The following is a 19,500-nucleotide window of genomic DNA, read 5'->3' on the forward strand; positions in this document are numbered from 1 at the left end:
CATGCTGCTGAAAGATAGTCAGCTTCAGTCCAGGAATTGCTGTTTCCAAGACCATAGGATACAGAAGTGGTAGACACTGGATCAGTCTACAACAGCAGTTTGTTGCAGACGTCTCTGACCTTTGGACTTTCCCCTTCCACTTTGTACTACCTGGCTACTAAACATGTATTTGGGAATAAAACCCACTTTCACTCCAGAGAACCAGTGATGTTCTAAAATGGAAAGTTATCATAGAAAAGCAGCCAAACGTCACTGGTGTCCTTTAAAGAAGTAATTTTCCTTATACCAAGAATCAGAATTAACGGTAATAGAAATGAAAGATTAAAAGTTGCTACTTAAGAAGACCTCAGAAATGCAAACTTTTGAATAAAACCTTAAGTTAGCAGAGGTGTGCTGCACACTTTGCTCTAGAAGAATCTCTGCTTTGGTGATGGTTTTTAACCAGTCTGCTGTTTTGCACACAGAAAAGGATTCTTAAACTGAAAGGTTAAATTTTTGGTACAAAAAAAAAATACTTACAGAAGTTGTATTTAACTGTAAAAGAGCCTAATGCTTTCAAGAATATTATGCAAGGCTATATGAATCCCCTTAATTCTTCTCAATGATTCAAAAAAAACCCTAAAAATACCCCAAAGATCAAGGATGTTAAAGTATTTTCATACTTTATATAACACTACACGGAAGAGAGTTTATGTTGTGGTTTCAAACCCCTTCAAGACTTGCAGTCTTACCATAAATCTTCAAAGTATTACAAAGAGCTTCTAATCTAACAGTTATTGTGGACAGTGAGCCTAAAGCAAAGGGAGTTTAGTGTTCTAGGGACTAGATACTTGGTCAGAAGTACAGTTCCATTATACAGCAGAGAAGGAAAAAAAAAGCATAAAAAAGGGAAGTTAAGGTTTCAAGACTGTCAATTTGCATGGAACTTTAATAACAGAAAGACAGAATAGGGAGGTTCAAAGAAATCCTATGCTACAAGCAGATTTATGAAAGCACAGAATGATCACTACACTGCTTCGAATGTCTCTGAGTTTAAGCAGGCTACTCCAAGAAAAGCGAGGAGAAAGAAGCATCACTAAGCAAATTCCTTGTCTTTATGCATAGGTAGGTAAAACACACACAAGTGTCTCAAACCTAGGTGAAAGCTGGAAGATTGTGTGAAACATGTACAGTCTTCAACTTATATTGTTATTTAAATTCCAACTTAACTCCTCTATAAGCAACAAAAATATTTATATTCAGCATAAACCATTCAATTTATCAGAAACATTTGAGAAACTTAAGTGTTTAAAATTACCTGGATGAGGTCTTGAGAATGGTCCATCTTTAGCTTGTGTAACTCCAAAACATAAGAAAACCAAAATACTGGCAACAATACCTCTGAAAGTGAAAAGCAAAACAAACTGTTTATATTGCTTCATCTTCCCAATGAAATTGTAAATTATATTCTTGGATGTCAGTAATGTCTGGTCTTTGTTTCTTGGCTAACCAAACACGTCAGTGGCAAATAGATTTCTTTTCTAGATTGTATTTCAGAGAAACTGGTATAAACACCTTTAATGCTCTTGCACACTCAACTCCCAAAATTCTCAAATCCCCAAACTCACCTGCCCACCCCTCTCTCTCCCTCCCTCCCCACGGATTGCATGTTTCCATTCCCTTCCTTCTGCTGTCACTACTACCAGTATTCAGCCAGCCAGACCAGGATCTGGCTGAAAACTCACCCAGTAAAAACAAAACAAAAAGAGTAACCCCAATTCACATGATAATGCCTAGGCTTTAGATGATCATTAAGCCACACTTAAGAGATGAATAATGAGGCACACGCTTTCCTATATTTTTAACAGGTTTTCATACTTGGTTTGCTAGTAAAACTCTTAAATTCAACAGAGAAAGCTCTCAGGTTAGAGAAGTACCTTTTCCTTGATCCAGTAAATTTTTAATGAAATTTAATGACAAACTGTTGAAAAGCCAATTCCCTGTTTGTTACTGCTTCAAAACATATTTTCAGTCAACTAAAGACACAGAGAAACTTAAAAACCAAATACTGCTGCTGTTTCAAGAGTAGGAAATAGAATACAGAGCCTCTGTAACTGAGATGTTAAAGATAGATCAGATACAACTCCAGGTATCCCAAAGACCTACAACCTCATCCCAATACCCTGAGGCCAGGTCTGCACAGTTTCTCTCATCCTCAGTTACAGCATCACAAGTCCTAAGTGAGGACTGTCACAATCCTGCTCTCTTCCTCCTTTCTGGAGGCAGTATTTTATGTCCAGAACAAGATGGTGCAACTAATCCAGGAAAAAAAGAAATTAGTTTTTAGTTGGGTCAGCTCACAACTCATTCAAGGAAGGCATAGAGCAGTCTCCATTTAAGGCTATATTCATCAGTTTAAGCTAACGTGAAACGGATCCATCCCTTTAAAGGTAGGCAACTGGCTTCAAGAGCATGAACAAACAAACTGAACAAGCAACACTCAAGATCTAGAATTTGAACTCTGCTGATTACAGACAGCATGTTTTAAAGTAACTTTTTGTTTTGCAACCAAAACAAAAATAAGAAGTGCAAGTACTCATGCCTGAATACCTAAACCTTACTGTCAGGAACCTCAGACATTTAGAACACAAGAGACCTGAAGAGAGGGAGATGAGAGTTAGATAGGTGAGGTCTCATGGTTAATTTCAAAGTATATAATATCAACTTAAAATTCTCCTGGGGTAATCTGGATTTTAAACATCTCAGAGGTAAGAAAAACAGCATTTCTTTTTCAGGGGTCGTCACTTGTTTTTCATGAAGACAGAGTCCTATAGTCTATACACAAATGTGTTCCTTTAGTCTTAATGGATGATGGTATAATAGATGAAAACATGGTCTAAAAGGCTAGATTTTCTATATTTCAACACCCAACAATTTTCATACATTCTGATTTTAGCTGCTTAAGAGCTGGCTAAAGAATTACAGATAATTGATAAATACTTTACTACATTGCCAGGTAAGCATAGGCCATGTTTACAGTTAATGTTGTGGTTCTTAATTGTAAATACAATTGATCTGTTGGCAGAAACCAGAGAAAGAGCCTAATAATTCTGCCTTTATTTAGAAAATCTGTTACATACCAGCAGCCTGTCTTTAGATAGTCATCAAGTAGTAAAGAAAAGGCAGGATACAGTTTGGGAGCTAGTAAGTACAAACTAGCAATATCAGACTATTTGTGCTTTAAGCACTTCTTTCAAAGTAGAAAATATGAGAATTGATGATAACTATTTTATGACTTCACCTCTACGAAGTTTGTGCTTCATGAAAATAAAAATAAGTTTTATTTAACAGACACAATCCAGTTGTTTTGCTTGCTTTAGGACACTTGGAAACACATTGGTTGTGCAACATAACTAGCTACTGAATTAAACCGCTAATAGATAGCTCCATCATAATTTTCCAAAATGAAGAAGCCAAAGAAGTTTTCAGCTGTTCTCAGATAACGAGAACATGCTGCATTTTGAGTCGCTGCTCTGTATTTCAAAATAACGGGACTGTAAGACTACTTTTGAACTGAATAGGCTGCATTCTGTCTCATGTAACAATACACATCTCTGCTCACTATCATTATGCTCAACCACAAACCAAGATGTCCAAGGTCAGTGTCTTAGCCCTTATGAAGGTAATCTTCCCATAGCTAGGGATGACCTGAATCTAAATCATCAGGGGAACTTAAAATTACATTCCTTTCTCTAAAATCCACTGACAAGAATTGCATTAAAATAAGCTGAGACCACAGCTGTATGATTTTAAGTTCACCACAGGAAGTTTTGAAGAAAACTATGACGTTGCATGCTATCCATGCCAGCTCCATAGCCGTTTTTCTGCAGTGACTAGATTTCTCCCCTTAATATCAACATACTGTCTCCTTACGAAGCTTTCAAAGGCTAACCTGCATCTTGCCCTGCTGGCTTACCATGCCTTGAGATAAGAACTGCTGTAGGATTTGAAAGGGATACAAGGTATGTTTCAAACTATCCCTGCAGATAGCCTGGAGTGATATGGCTAATGTATTTTCTTGAGTAGCACATCAGGAAGATGCTAAATAAATTGTCTACAAAAATGATTTTAGCACTTAGCCAAAAGAAGAAATGGAGAACATGGAAACTGTTTCATTAGTACAAATAAGATATTGTTTCTGCTATTTTAAAAGAGTTGATTCAGAGACACAAGACAATGAATCTTGTCTATGAGCATCTGTATATCATCCTTTGTCCTAGGCTTTTAACTACGCAGCTCTTGTTCCCTGTGCTTTCTCTGGCTATATCTACATTAGCATGACTGGTACAATCTCATCAATGAATCAAGAGCTGCAGACTGGCAGATGGAGGTTTAGCCTCCCTGTTACCTTACATTTCTGGAAGTTCAGATGACAGGAAATTAAAGATCATCAACTTGAAAACACACATATACCTACATTTGTTACCATGACTAAAGGCAGTGATCTGTTATCTCAGAAAACGAGTGTAGAAAGGCATCTTAGAAGACAGACTCTTTTACAGCTTGAAATTCAATGCATAACACTGACACATTCAGGCTTTTTTAAAGCCTGTATGTATCTTCCTCCCAAAGCCTCTGCTCAGCATTGTAAGTATTTGAGAGATACAGATCATTTTCTACAGCCACAGAATGTAAAGGCAGTTACTAGGTATCCTCAAAGCTGGAGCTCTGTCCCGTCAACTCCTCCTGAATGCTTAACAGAAGGAGAGAAGTTGACAGTTGTCAGATTGAATGGACAATTTCAAGGCTTCTTTAAATACTGAGTAACTGTGTGAATAAAAACTTCTCATTGATTGGACAGCCTATTGCAGCACAACATCCCTTTGGCTAACAAAGTGAATTTTCAACTGTCTTTAGAACAGAGACAATCTGATCACATACATTGCATGATCATGTCAACATCTTTGTGTGTGATCCTAATAAACTTTGCACAGATTCACTTATAAAATATTTGTGTAAGCTGCATCTCAAAAAAAAAACAAAACAACCCCACACACACAGCCTTAATGGCCCTAACACACTCCAGCAAGGATAATGGCATCAAAAGTCAGAATGTAAATAGACGTAAATGTAATTCTTAGCTATATGTGCCACACCCCAAGATCTCAAAGAATTATGCTCTGAATAAAGTTTCATTTTGTGCATCAGTTCTCCTGAGGATTACTGCATGGATCCAGCCATACATCCTCAGCTGAGCTGCTCCTACAGCTAACTGGATGAAGCACCTTTACAGGAAATGACAGAAGACAGGAGTCTCACACGACTTCCCATTGTTTTTGCCAGTCTAGGAAACACAGTAACATCAGATATCACAGCAATCTGTATATTTTACTGCTACTATATTTTTTCTCTAAGCACCTAACACAGTTTACAAGCATTCTGGCATCTCTCAGCAAGAGCTTCAAAACAGAGGTTTAAGTGTTTGCAAGTATTTATTTAGACTCTGCACCTAAGGACTGAAACACTGCTCCACTGTCATTGTGCAGTAGTTGGAAATAAAGAGGCCTGACAGCCAGAGACACTGCTGATTGTACAAGCTGTAATAAAACTACTGATGTTCATTAAGCAGGCAAGTGTTCCCATGAAATATTTGCATAGAGTAAGAACCTCAAACTGGCCAATTTTTTACATTTTACACTCAACAGCTCTACATTAAGACTGGAAAAGTACCTTAGGGCAGAAGAATTTTAAGTCACAGATGTTGAACATTTTTGGCGAAAACTGAGGATATGAGTATACTGATGCATACTGTGGCCATCTTACTCTTGCTCAGAAAAGTCTTTTTGTTCAAATGTGTACCTAGAGAGCCACGTGAAACAGGTCAGGAATAATGACATATAACAGAGAAGCAAGTGCACAGATCCAAAAAAAGGTAGAAAAACAGTCAGAATACGAAACGAGCTGGAATCCTTCATGCTTAACGGTGCCACACTCAGCAAATCACTTTTCTCAAAATCCTTAGAAAAGAGATTTGAGTGACCACAGATAGGAGTTCACTGAAAATTGACTCAGCACAAGTTAACATAGACAATCCCTCCCATCTCATAAACCAGATCCAAGGCAACAGAGGTAAAGCTTAGGAGAGGCACAGAGAACTTGTGTTATGCATGCACTGATTTGTATCTTCAGATAAAGTATTGCTTTGGCTAAGTTAAATCCCAAAATTTCTGCAGGGCAGAAATACAAATGGACTTGAAGTGGTAAAAAGCCAAGAAGTTTCATTCCAGATTGTAGTTTAAAATGCAAGTAAGCTGTTGAATTCTCCCAAAAATAAAACACCAAAGTTGAACATGTTAGTTTCCAGACTTCTTCCATGAAAGTGCAACTAGCTAGGAAGTACCCATCATGCACTCAAGACGAAACAGTCTTCTAATATAAAAAGAATTCAATTAATTCTTCTGTAAGAATGCCAAAATAAGGCATGTGGCTGGAGTGACTATGGCAATAGCACAAGGATAGAGCATGAATGGAAACAGAGATGTATCTTTAAAAAAAGAGAAGTGATATTAAATCAATATTTGGAAGGTCTTACACAATTCCCAGAATGCTGCTTTTCAGGTATTTTTGCAGCTATTTTTGCAGCTCGATATTGCACGGAGTATTCTACAAGCAGCAATACAAAGCCATCAGAGAGCATTCACTACTCATCACTTAGTACAATGTTGTTAAATTTATTAACAACTGGAAATGCTATTCTCTGGACTAAATTTGCAGAAAGCAACATTTATTTCGTGAAAGAAAGGTTAATCTGATAGTTAATCATCTTTAGTTTTGTTTTTATTAAACTCATAATGGCTCTAATCTCAAAATAGGATATTCCACTGAGTCACCTTATTACATATCTGTAATATCCCCTAATGAGGTGTCATCACTTCTCTTTCAGCTTTTCCCCTTCTTTATTTTAAACTGCCATGTCACACCTCCACCTATTGCCTAGACACACTCATTGCTATAACTAGGAATAAAATGGCATTTGCTCACACTGAAACATTTCAGAAATTTCCCAGCTCCAGACAAGGCACTGTGTTCCAACCTGTTCCATTTTACACCCACACATAAAGTACAAACCCTCAGCTCTGCACAGATGTATGACTGTGAAGTATATTAACTACATCTGTTGTGTAACCAATAGAATAACCACCAATATTATATTATCTCAGGAAATACTCTAATTCCTGCATCTCCATGATAATGAATACTATATCCTGAGATACTTAAAAAGAAAAAGGTGGGAAAAAACTCTTTAACAGCTAGGGGAGAAAACAGACAGAAAACAATGATTTTCATGGTTAGCAATCAGGTACTTTGAAGCTTATATGTAACCCTTAATTCTTAAAATGTACTTGGATTGAAGAAAAACTGCTTTTCTTCCTCCTTTTTGTCTCCTACCATATTTCTTTATAAAGAAGATAAGTTCAACTACATTTAAAACGTTGTAGAAATGAAGCATACAAGTAAGACTCATTTCATTTTTTATTTTCCAAGAGCCTCCCTTTAAGCTACAAATCCTCATGTTTATTTTCAACCCAAATTTGCATTAGTATCTCAAACATAGTTTTACATTAATACTTAAGTCAGAAAAATTTAGTCACTGTAGACATAATTTAGAATGTAAGGTTATTTTAAGAGCCAGAACAGTTGCCAAAGAAAAACATCCAGTACTTCGAGACTTTGGAGTTTTGTGTTTTGTTTTAAATCACACGCACAGCCTAGTTATGACAGCGAGCAACATTAAACTGATTAGAAATTAAATTCAAAGACCAGTAGCAAAGCAGCTTATACATTTAACTTTGGTCTTGTCAGTTTTTAAGGGTCTGAGCACGCAAACTAGTTATTGCAAGGTCATTTTAGGTAGCTTATCCACAGGGTAAAAGCATACACCCAGGCAGTTCCTAGAACACCTATTACACCGTAAATTTGTACCTTAGCTTACCATGAGGTAATTTGACCATGTAGCTATGTACAGGAATGCTTTCTCAAATAGTATTTACCTCTTTGTATTGTAGGCTGTATCTTGTGGTGTTTCTTCAAATAAGGTTACATATCCCAGGGCACATGTGAGGATGAACAAGACTGTTAAGGTGTGAGCTCTCCTAAAATTTAGAAGAGAGAAAATTAAAACCAGAAAGCAAAATATTCCAATCTTTACCTGGGTCAGCTAAGCCTCAGGAAGGCTACTAGCTAGACCATGACCAATACTAACACATAAGTTTCATGTTTTCCAGACAGGTTAGATTATTTGTATTGTTCAGCACAGAAAATAAAAAGACTTTAGTGTTTGCACTAAACTTACTCATCAGTCAATCATCCACAAGCATGTGACAAAAGCCTATCATAATAAGATGTCTTGCTCATTTTCTCCTCAGTTCTTTGACTTAAAATTTGTACAAACACTTGCCCAGTGAACAATAGTAAGTGGAAAAAATTGTATCAATTGTGCTAATATCTAGAGCCCAAGCCAAAAAAAAAAAAAAAAAAGTCTCTCCCACATCTATCAGGTATAACTCATTACATAGTCTATTAACAACAAACAGCAGCAGGCTAGTTAGACTCTTAAGACTAAAGGGAGAGGAATGTACTCCACAGAAACTAAACACTCAAAAAAGACTAGTTATAAAAAAATACATTTAAAAATATCTCGGAACAATTTAAACTGTAAGAACTATGATGTTCCCTCATTTCCAGTAACTCTTACAGTTTCATTTCATCTTAGATCTGAACAGCAAGTTTAAACTAAAGGCTACAAGTTTGTGCCAGCAGAACCGCATGTAAAAGCTTGTCTGGCTCGTGAGAGTTGTTCTACTACACTGTTAAAATGTGCGGTCTTGCTGGTGTGATTGATACCCTGGTGCAGACAGAGCACAACTAGCTTACATGCAGTAAGAGCTCTCGCTTCCTCATCCAGGAGAGTTCGTTTGCTTACACAAACATTGTTAAAGCACTTTGTGTATGAAAGTTGAGAGCTAAGCAGAAACTGACCCAGGAGTTTGGAAGAGATCTTACATACATGAATCTAAAAAAAAAAGAAAAAAATCTAAACAAATCATCAACATCTGCATAAACAAACATCTACTAATTAGGCGATACACAATATTCTTATGATGAAGTGGCAACATTTTTAAGTTGAAAATTCCTTTCATAATGAGAAGCCATTCATTATTTTCAGCTGACAGTTCTTGTCTGATCTCAGCTCAAAAGCAAAAGCACAGGAATTCTAGTCATTTAAGATCAAAACAAAGACTGAGCTCTGTTTTAGAAGACAACACCATTCTCTTAAAACAAAATCACCAAAATATTGCGGTTATAAAACATTGAGCTTAGAGAACAGAAAACAGCACACAAATTACTATAAGTGGCAAGCATGGGTACATATTTGCTAGTATTAACTTGTATTGCAGTATCAAACAAAAATGTACTATTCCATTCACATTTTATATCAAAAAGCAAGTTCATTTCCTCAAGTTATACAGGCCACGACAACCCAGAGCTCTTCACACATTTCTGAGAAGTCCACTGACTATCTCTAAACATCAAATCCAATAATCAACCTAAAAATCACTCCGAAAGTTAAGGTAAGCATTATTTTGTACTGCAATTTGAAGTTCATTGTAATCCAAAATATAACCAGCTCTCACAGCATCCTTTTAATCCCACTGGAAAACACATGCAATACCTCATAAGCAGATGCAATCCTCTTCTGCCACTGATAAAAAGGTATTCAGCATTTAACACTATCCTTCCTTGCAGTCCAGAGGACACAGACTAACCAACTCCAGAAAGAAGAAAAGGACACAGAAATATTTCCAAAATTAACAAGGAATCACTATGTCAAAAAATACACAAGGACTTCACAACAGCAAGCTTCCTGCTCAACAGATGCATTTTCCTTTCGACTTGCCTCACAGGATGCCAAATAACAGGTGATTCAGACATCACGTACTTAACATTCATTTAACAGTCACATGACTCAATGCCTATTTTGTAACATGGCAGTAGTTGAAAAATTAGATATAGTCCTTTCTTAAAGGATATGGTACAACAGAGAATTGAAATCAATGGTCTAAATTCACTTAAATCAGAATATGATCTCCTGTTTACTGCACGCAGCTATATGTAATTAAAACAAAAATCACCTATTTTTTGATCACAGAAAGAAGCTACATTAATTGTAAGGCTATGCATTATATTTCACATCTTGTTTTATTACTTTTTTAATGAGTATCTACAAGGATACTGAAATAAATCTAGAAATAGTCAATCTTAACAGATATACTAAGCTAATTACTTTTCCAATGTCTTTAGTGTTCTGCACATTGCCAATAAAAAACAGTTAATAGCATGCACTCACTTAGATAAATGCACCTAGAAACTCATCTACTAGAACACAATGATGAACCCTTCCCTGTGGGAGGGGTTGTAGCAAGGTGAATATTCACTGTTTGAGAGCTTCATGTGCCCTACCTTTGGTCTATTTTTGATGCCACAGTCCTCAACTTGAAATGTAGCAAGCTTCCCTGTTTAATAAGAAACAAGAAGCTGTATATCTCACCATTCCCTTTTTGCCAAGTCTTTATTTCCAACCAAAGAAAGATTCTCTTTCAGAAAATTTTCAAGATGCTTAGTCATGTAAATATATTTTCAGTCCAGCATAAGTTCAGGAACCAGAATGAAAGACCTCTCGACTGGATTCTCTTCTGGAAGCAGAAAGTTAACAACCCAGCCAGAAAAATGCTAATAGTGACAAAGTTATGATAGTTACTAGAGCTACCAGAGCATCACACAAACCTACATGTCAGAGAAAAAATTTAAGCAATTGGGCACAGATGCACACCATATCTTTCCACATCCTGGGGGATGCAGTAGGGTGGAAAATCCACTGTAACATGGAACAAGAGAAACTGTTAAGCATTTACAGTAGCTAGAAATACAAGTAGAAATACTTGTGAAATCAGTCAAGATGAATTAAACTGCATAAAGAAGGATTATTTTATTTTCCACATACACTTTAAAGTAATACATCAAGAGGAAGGCAACGCTGCGGATGTTCTTGGCTGCAAGGTAAGCCTTAAGGGAATTAGGCAGAAAGGCTTATGTTCTCTCAGCTTGGAGTCTTTGGAGAAAGAGAAGAGCTAAGCTAAGCTGAGTACATATCTTCTCCTTGAAACTGTAAGAGAATTTGGGCTGTATACCAAAGGCAAGGAGCACAAACTCCTCGTTTTTATGTGGGAAAAAGACTTCCTAAGTTTTCACGTGAAAAATCTCAAAAATGGTGCCTAGAAAAATCTACGTGCAACTATACATAATGCCAGAAAAGTCAAAGAGAATTCACAATAAAACCCTAAACAACAAAAATGTTGTAAGGTTAGGTAGCTTACTTTTCCGCGCTAACATTGTATCTAGCACTTTCTCCAGCGGAGCACAGGATATGCCCACGGGGGCACATAAGTGAAGTACGACAGTTTAAAAACAAACAAACAAGAAAACCTTGCCTTGGTAACCTAGTTAAATGCCAAGTGAGAGCAACTTAGTCTAACAGGCAACATTCACTTGCCAGATCTCTCCTCCACTATAGCTTAAAAACAGTGGGGGCTTTTCAAGAGAATGAGATCAGCACATTTCTAACTTTACCTTCTGGTGGTCATTAATTTGTCTTTCACGTTTAGAAACCTCAGTTTTTTCAAGAAACAATAACTATCAGAACTTCTATTCCTCCCCCTCCTCCCCCCCCCCCCCCAAAAAATCAAAGTGCTTTAGGGAAAGTTTTAAGATTTTTTTTTAATTTTTGAGGTTATTTTTCACACAGATGAGCTCTCTGAACTGAGAGAAAGGAGTCGCATCCAGGCAGGACAGGGCAGGCTGTATGACCTCTTTCAAATTCCAGCACAAACTACAATCACCTTACGTGAACAGACCCACACCCTTACTACCCATTTCTTTCCATTAATGTCCTCATTTGTCATATATGATGCATCAACTACATTAAGAACAGTAACAGTCATTGAGAAACACATGCAAATGATTTCTCTTTTGTTCCCCTCTCCCTCTTAAATCTTGTATATTTTGTTGGCTTTTTAAGAGTAACAGAGCTCAAAAGAATAGCCTGCATCGTTTGCTCTCTTGGTTTAAAAATTTTCATCAGTAGCTACTGCTAGAAAAATAATCTGTCAGCAAAAATGTATAGTGGTCATCACTTCAGCATGTTCAGAAGTGTTGGCAAAAGTACCTGTCAGCAAGAATACACCATACAGAAACAAAGCAATTATCCTCATCTTAGCCCATCATCAGCTTTTTCATAAAGACATTGTTTTTCTCAATTCCAAATAATAGTGAAGTTATAAAAGCATTTTGGAAAGAGACTTTTAAAAGATGAACGAAAGTCAAAGCTCTCCACTCTCTATATACTTGCTCATCATCTGACTTAGAAAGATAATGCTCTAAATTATAAGAAAAATGTGATTAATAGAGTACAATAGAGTACTTCAAATCTATTACTTTCATAACCGTACAGCATTTGACTAAGTTTCTGCTAAGAATAAGGCAGAAAAGACAACAAGATTTTAAATTAACCATCATTTTGATATTCAAAATCAAAATCCTAATTAACAGGGATACAACCCTTAAAAAAAAAAAAGACTAGTCTTTTGGGGTACAGAAAGCAAGAGATCTGAAACCTTCAACTCCTGCCCCCACTCCCCAAAAAAACCCTTCAATCATAATCTTGATAATACATCCCAAAATTAGAAACATGAGACTAAGCTGTTCATGTTACACACAACCAAAAAGATCTCTGCCCGTGAAAGCAAAAAAAGCTGTCAACCTTTCAAAAATAGGAGTTCAAATGCCAGTTTGTGACGTGAGACCTCAGGTCAGTATGCAATTAAAGCTAAGAAAGTAAAAATGTCTGAAGTATCAAGAATTGAAAATAAAGCAAGCTGCTTAGAGCTAGTCAGAGACAGAATATACACATCTGAGTAAGCTGAAGCAATTAATATCACACAGGTAACTTCACATCACGGTTTCCATAAACATTTAATCTCCAAAACAAGATTCATAAATGGATACTGGCTGAAAACATTATTTGAGCTCAGATTTTGTTCATTAAATACATCCTTCTGGCCTTTTCTACATTCTGTAAAGACAGACACCTTGAAGAAACTAATCAGCAAAACAAAGAAGTATGTTCTCTCCTCTGGTATCTCCCTCATTTGCTGTTCTATTCTACCTTCTCTGTCATCCACATATATCACAAAAACAACAACAGTAACTAGAACAAAGCATGTACTTTATGCTGCAACACTACCTGAAAGCTCCAAACAGCTTCATTTGTAACAAATAATAATAATAATAATAAATGTAGCTATTAGTTTAAGCAGGTTTTTAAATACAAGCTGGACCTTAGGAAACCCCTAGACATAGAAAGTACCTATTCTTAAGCCGCTAACAAGTCTTCAGTACATCTTTAAAAGTACACAACACTGATTACATTTCTGTACATACTTGTGACACACTAAAATAGTAACATTCATTTCCCTTGCCATCAGTTTTTCCACATATACAAGATGGCGATGCTCATAAAACAATCACTTGATAAGAAACGAAGGCTGGCACACACTTCCATAGAGAAACTAGAAAAATGGGTTAAAAAGCAAACCATGCTTCAGCATGAGAAAAGAGAAAAGGCAGCATATCTCCATTCATCTTTTCTACAGCTGGCAAATTAACCAAAGTTTTTTAATTAAAAAACTCTTCTTAAGTAAAACTTCAAACCTATTGCAATACCTCTATTTCAAGTTTTAGTTTCAAACAATTCCACCAAGACAGTGAGATTTTGTATTACAGGCAAGGTACAACACTCAAGATGACCAACAGGTCTTTTTAAGGAGAAGGTCTCTCTCTTTAGGAAACAAAGAAAAAGAAGAATAAAAACAAGGTGCCCTTAGGCCAGATTTCATTGCATAAAAGCATGGTGTTAATTTTTCAGGCTGATGGCTTGTTTTGTAAACTGATGTAGAATTAAAGTCACATGATGGGGCTTTGATGAGCCAGAGTTCAAGCACCAGTATTGAAGAATTCTCTCTAGAGAGCTCCTACCATTGCAGTGCACACATAGAAAATAATACAGAAATTCATTCTAGCATAGGAAATACGCTATTACAAGGAAAGTGATTTTCACAGGGTGAAACTAATCCGCTGTACTCCTGGTGTGCTGAACCTTTGATTTCACCAAATACTGAAAACTCAGTTGTGTTGCTTGTGCGACTGGCAGCCTGTCTTTGCATTTTCCCCAGAAAAGCACCCTAAGTTCAAGTTGACTCCCATTAAGTTCTTCCCACATCCTCCTTAAAAATCTTTATGAAAAAAGAATTTGATACAGAGAAATAATACTAGGTTTAAAGCCCATTTGGGGCATTAAACATTCATAAGATCTCTGCATAAAGATACTCCATTTAGGGCTCTATCCTCCTTGTCTGAACCACGTGCTTCTTTCCTTTCAGGAAAGGGTAACGATATTCTAATAACACAGTTTGCAGTAGACAGCAAACTTCACTTGCAAGAAGAATTAAGATATTCAGTAGGCTAAAGTGACTGAGTTACATTGTACAATGCATCTCCTGGATGTTCTAGCAAGCAACCAGCTACTGCCAGTGCATACCTAAATACAAAAACCAACCAACCAACCACCACCCTCCACTCTCCCACCTCACCGTCTAAGCGAAGCAATATGCTTAAACTTCAAGAGAGAATCAGAAGAACATCAAGCAAATACAGAATCTCACCAAGGCCTGCTTTAAAGCAGTCAGCTTTTAGTGTGACAAAACGCAGCAAACATTACATTTCCAACAAGCCTAAGGAATGTTTGCTCGAAAGTGTTGCAGTAACCCACACAAGAGGGTAAAGTGAAAAGCTCATGCTAATTTGTAGATCTTCCCTTTTGGTATCTCTCTTTCAAATAAATCATTCATCCCTTCCTCCAGGAGCCTTTTCAGAAAACCTCTTGCTACTATAAGCTTAGTTTCTTAGGGATAAGAACTACATGCAAGGAATAGCTAAGTACCAACTTTGTTTTGAATACCAATCCTATATTTGCAAAAATAGTTGGTTTGCATACTAATCCTCATTTCCAAAACCTGACACTGTGCTTGTGATGAGGAAAGATTTCCTGTAATACAGAATACAGCAAAAGAAACACCAAGGTAGAGGGATCTACATGCTATCTCTTCTGCAGATGCAATTTCTACACTTTTTGCAGCAAACAGGCTGAATTAAATTCTACGAAAGCTGTACTAGCCCAAAGGCTGTTCTACCTACCATTCCCCTCTGCCTTTTTTTTTTTTTTTTTTTCCATTTCCCGAGCTCCACAGATCTTTCCTGTCACACTAAAATCGTATGACCTTCGTAGTCAACATCATATCCACATAATGGTGATTACTGTGGCTGAGAAAAGCACACCACAAAACGATAGAGAATATTAAAGTTAGTTAAATTCAAATTAAAGTAAGGCTTAGTAAAAGCAATTAACCCATGAAGCCACAATGCCACAGGGAGATAAAGATGTATCTGTTGGCTCCTGACATCTTCAAATCAAAACTGGATGCCTTTCTGAATACTATCCTTTGGTTAAATACAAGTTGGGAAGTAATACAAAAATCCATGGCAGCACAATGGTTTTATAGAGAAAACTATATACAAGATCAAACTAGATGATCCAGAACAGAGACTAAGGTGGGTTGCATAAAGAGACTGAACATGTAAGATAAATCAGTCATTCTTCTGCATGCAGATATCAAAAGACTGATGACTTTCCCATATTAGTTCAGTAGAAATATCAGATCTAGCATGCTCCTGTGTACAAAAAATAAAAGTCAATCTCAGCTATAAAGAGTCCTTTATATTCAAAAAGCTAACTTTGTAAGCAGATAGCAAGAAACATTTAAATGCACTGTGAACGGCATGGAACACATTCACCTAGGGCAGCTGCTTACCATGCGGGCCTGGATATTTCTAGCACTTGTCTAGTAGCAATAGATGTTTGGAAATTAGTGCAGGGGATAAAAGGTACTGTTTTATAAAGCTGCTTCCCATTTCCTTTGCTTGATTTCCCCCACGGCAAAGATAGCTGTCATAGTATTGACCATGTAGGATCTCATAGTTTAATTAAAATACAGTATTTTCCAGGCTAAAGTTATTAAGATCGAGTAAGAACACAAATCATTCCATCCTCTCAAAACAAAAATCAATTAAGAATTCTGTAACATCTAACTGTTTTCAAAAAACAGTTTAAGTGCTTTGAAAGGGTAGGCAAACAGCTAAAAAGAACCACATTTCCAGAGGATAGCATTTATAGGAGTAACTTACCTTTGCAGATTATACTACGTTACTTCTATAATGATTTCTTACTTTACTTACAAATTCCAAATTCTTGGATTTTTCCAAACTGAGCAGGCCATAAGAGTAACCTTATTCCCTAGCTTTCAAACCTCTAGAAGAAAAGATACTTTCCACATAACTCACATGCTCAAAAAGACAGGGCACCTACCCTCTTAAATTTCAATTTTCTGTGACCATGTCCCTAACAGACAGTATGAGAACAGCATTAAGGGTCATAGAAACAAAATACTTACTCTAGGCAAGGGATAATGATTATGTGAGTAAAAGTTGAGTCATGACCAAAGGATATAGTAACAAAGCACATGCAACAGTGTCATGCACAGGTCAAAAGCAACAAAAGGAAAAACCCAGAAACTTTCATAAGCATTTAACCTCCTGGCTACTAGCACAAGCAACATGCACACTTTTCTGCTTCCCCACCTCCCTCCCAAGTAGCCTATGTTAAGGAACCACGGCATGACACACTTGTCCATATCATCCTCCTTGAGAAGGACTAGCCAACAACTGCCCTAAGGAAAGGTCGTACATTAGTACTTTCAAAAGAAAGAAAAAAAAAACTTCTTTTTCTAAAGAAAGCAGACTGCACACTGCACTGCATAACCACAACAAATAAAAAGGTGCAAAAGAAGAGATTATATGATTAAAAACAGCATTAGGTGTTTCTAAGCCACCAGAAAGCAATGGCAAGACAATAAGAAAGTGACAGCTTTACCCATTTTCCATTTATAAGATGACACTCTGCAGCAGAACTCAGGAAGATCCAGTTACTTGGTCACTAAGTCAGCCTACATGCAGCAATGCTAAAGTGTTCTCTCCAAGAAAGTTCATCTGCTCTGAAGATGATGATATTCCTGAATTATACTTGCATATGGCAGGCTCTCAATGCTTCTGTAGCAACTGCCTAGAGATCCAGCAGTATCTAAATGTTTCTTTAGTAAAGGAGTTTTAAACTGGCAGAAATATCACCTAATATCAGTGGCTACATCAAGATCAACACCACCTTCACCTCCCCTCCCGCCCAGATTGGCAGGGTCAGAGCCAAGCACCCTCCCCCTCTCACTTCCATCTCACTAATGTCAAATTCAAGCCAAATCACATCACCCTTAGCTCAGGTTCCAAACAAGCGACTCTAATGTCAGCCGAGTTTGTCCTCTACGCTGGTTCATGATGAAGCAGACAAGTGTTTTACAATTGATTTCCTTGTCAAAAGGGGCATGCACATAATTAAAAAAAAGCCAGAGAAAAACTATGAAAATACACATGTGCACACTAAAGTAGATTTCTGAAACAACTCTAAAAAAAAAATTAGAAGCACTTTTCTAGGTACGTACAAATCTGTTTCTGTTAGAGCCGCATTTAACAAAACCTGAACCGCACTACAACTTCAGCTTTCCAGTACGTTTTAAGAAAACAGCATGGACAGAAGAGACCTCTTGCAAGACTGAGGGAGAAGAAAGAGGTGGAATGTTTTTCCATACGCAATACTGACAAAACAAACGGAAGCCAGCACAAAGCTCCACACGCTGCAGGCCCTCGAGAGCACCTCTGAAACGTTAGCCAGGTGGGAGAGAAAAAGTTGCCTTGGCTAGCAGCAGCAATGAGACCGCTCGCCAGAGCGCTCAAGACCAGATTTGAGAAAAGAGGCGCCACTGCCAGAGGTCAGCATTGGACAGCTGTTTATTGCCATAAGGCCAATAAAATCGTCTTTAAACGTAGCCTACGGTTTCACAACTCCAGCGCTGCTATCTGTTGCGCTGGAGCCAGGGCAAGATAAACTGCAGATAACACGCAGTAACTTTTCATCTCTTCGCTCAGCCGCTGCGAAGGGCCGCGCGGGAGGCGCGCTGCCTGCGCCGGAGACCAAGCGCATCTCCCCGCGGGCGCCGCGGCAAGCGAAGGCCGCTGCCGCGGCGCGCAGCCGCGCAGGACGGGGAGCGCCGCAGAGCGGGGGGCTTCGCCCGCCGGAAAGGCAGCGGCAAAGCAGAGCGCGGCGCGCGGGCCGGTGCCCACGGCGGGGCGGGGACGGCAGGGCCTCGGCGCAGGAGGCCCGCGGGGGCGGCCCTCACCAGAAGAAGGTGTTGGTGCCGTCGTCGTACACCTCGGACTCGGTGCTGCGGCGCAGGCCGGCGCTCTCCCTCTCGGGGCCTGGCGGCGGCGGCGGCGACTCCTCGGGCGGGGGCCGGTCCGCCACGACCGGGACCTCGCCGTTCGGCAGCGGCGGGGGCTGCTCCTCCAGGGCGGCCTTGCCCGCGGCCCCGCCGTGGCCTCGGCGCTCACCGCGCCGCATGGCGGCAACGGCCGCGCACGCGGGAGGCGCTCGGGCGGCCCCGCGCTCGCGCCGCTCCGCCGCGCTCGCGGCACGGGCGACGGCGCAGGGGGCGGGACGCGCCCCCGACGCGACCCCACGTCGGCGCGGGGCGCGCGCCGCGGCCCCGCCTCGCGCAAGCGCAGAGCGCTCCCGGGGGGGGCGGGGCGTCCCCGGTTGCTGTGGCAACCGCCCCCCCCCCCCCCCGCCAGGGTCCCCCCTGCCGCGGCCGCCGGGGATGTTCGTGAGGTGCCGCCGCGCGCCACGGCCGCGCTCCTCCTCCTCCTCGTCCTCCTCCTCGTCCTCTTCGTCCTCCGACACGCTGCCCCGGGAGGCGGAGGGCTGGGCCGCTTCCTTCAGCGGGATGAGGAGTCACAGGCGTCCTCCCTCACGGCCTCTGCAGAGCGGGGAGTCATGCCGACCTGGCCTCCTCCCCAGAGGGCCCCGCGCTGTCCTCCATCACGGCCTCCTCTCCGAAAGGATCCATCGCGTATCCCTCCCTGGAGGAAGTCAGGCCATCCTCTGTCATATGTCCCACAGCAAAGGAAGTCATACCCTCCTGCGTCCCAGCCAGGCTGGTGCCTCCCCCCAGCCACCACGAAGGAAGCCCTCGCTTAGGTCCAACCAAAAAGCAGAGGCTGAAGTGCAGGCCCTGGGCTGGAGGTGGAGGCCCCACGGCATCACCACTCCTCCCCAGGCTCCAGAGTCACCTCCCCAGTGGCACCTGCAACAGAGAAAACCTGCTGCCCAGGACACAGGCCCGTGCA

The 19,500-nt window shown here is 39.7% G+C and overlaps 1 protein-coding gene across 1 annotated transcript in view; it reads right to left on the minus strand.

The window, feature by feature from the left end:
* The window catches only part of PTDSS2 (phosphatidylserine synthase 2), a 46,321-nt gene extending 27,606 nt beyond the window's left edge, over nt 1–18,715 (minus strand). The window contains exons 1-3 of the mRNA XM_062576375.1: nt 18,495–18,715; nt 8,031–8,132; nt 1,298–1,380 (exon numbers count right to left, since the gene is read on the minus strand). Of these exons, the coding sequence (XP_062432359.1) occupies nt 1,298–1,380; nt 8,031–8,132; nt 18,495–18,715 (406 nt within the window). The remainder of the gene's footprint in view (nt 1–1,297; nt 1,381–8,030; nt 8,133–18,494) is intronic.
* Between the last annotated feature and the right edge of the window lie 785 nt (nt 18,716–19,500).

The sequence above is a fragment of the Rhea pennata genome, chromosome 5 (genome assembly GCF_028389875.1).
Source record: "Rhea pennata isolate bPtePen1 chromosome 5, bPtePen1.pri, whole genome shotgun sequence".
Classification (NCBI taxonomy): domain Eukaryota; kingdom Metazoa; phylum Chordata; class Aves; order Rheiformes; family Rheidae; genus Rhea; species Rhea pennata.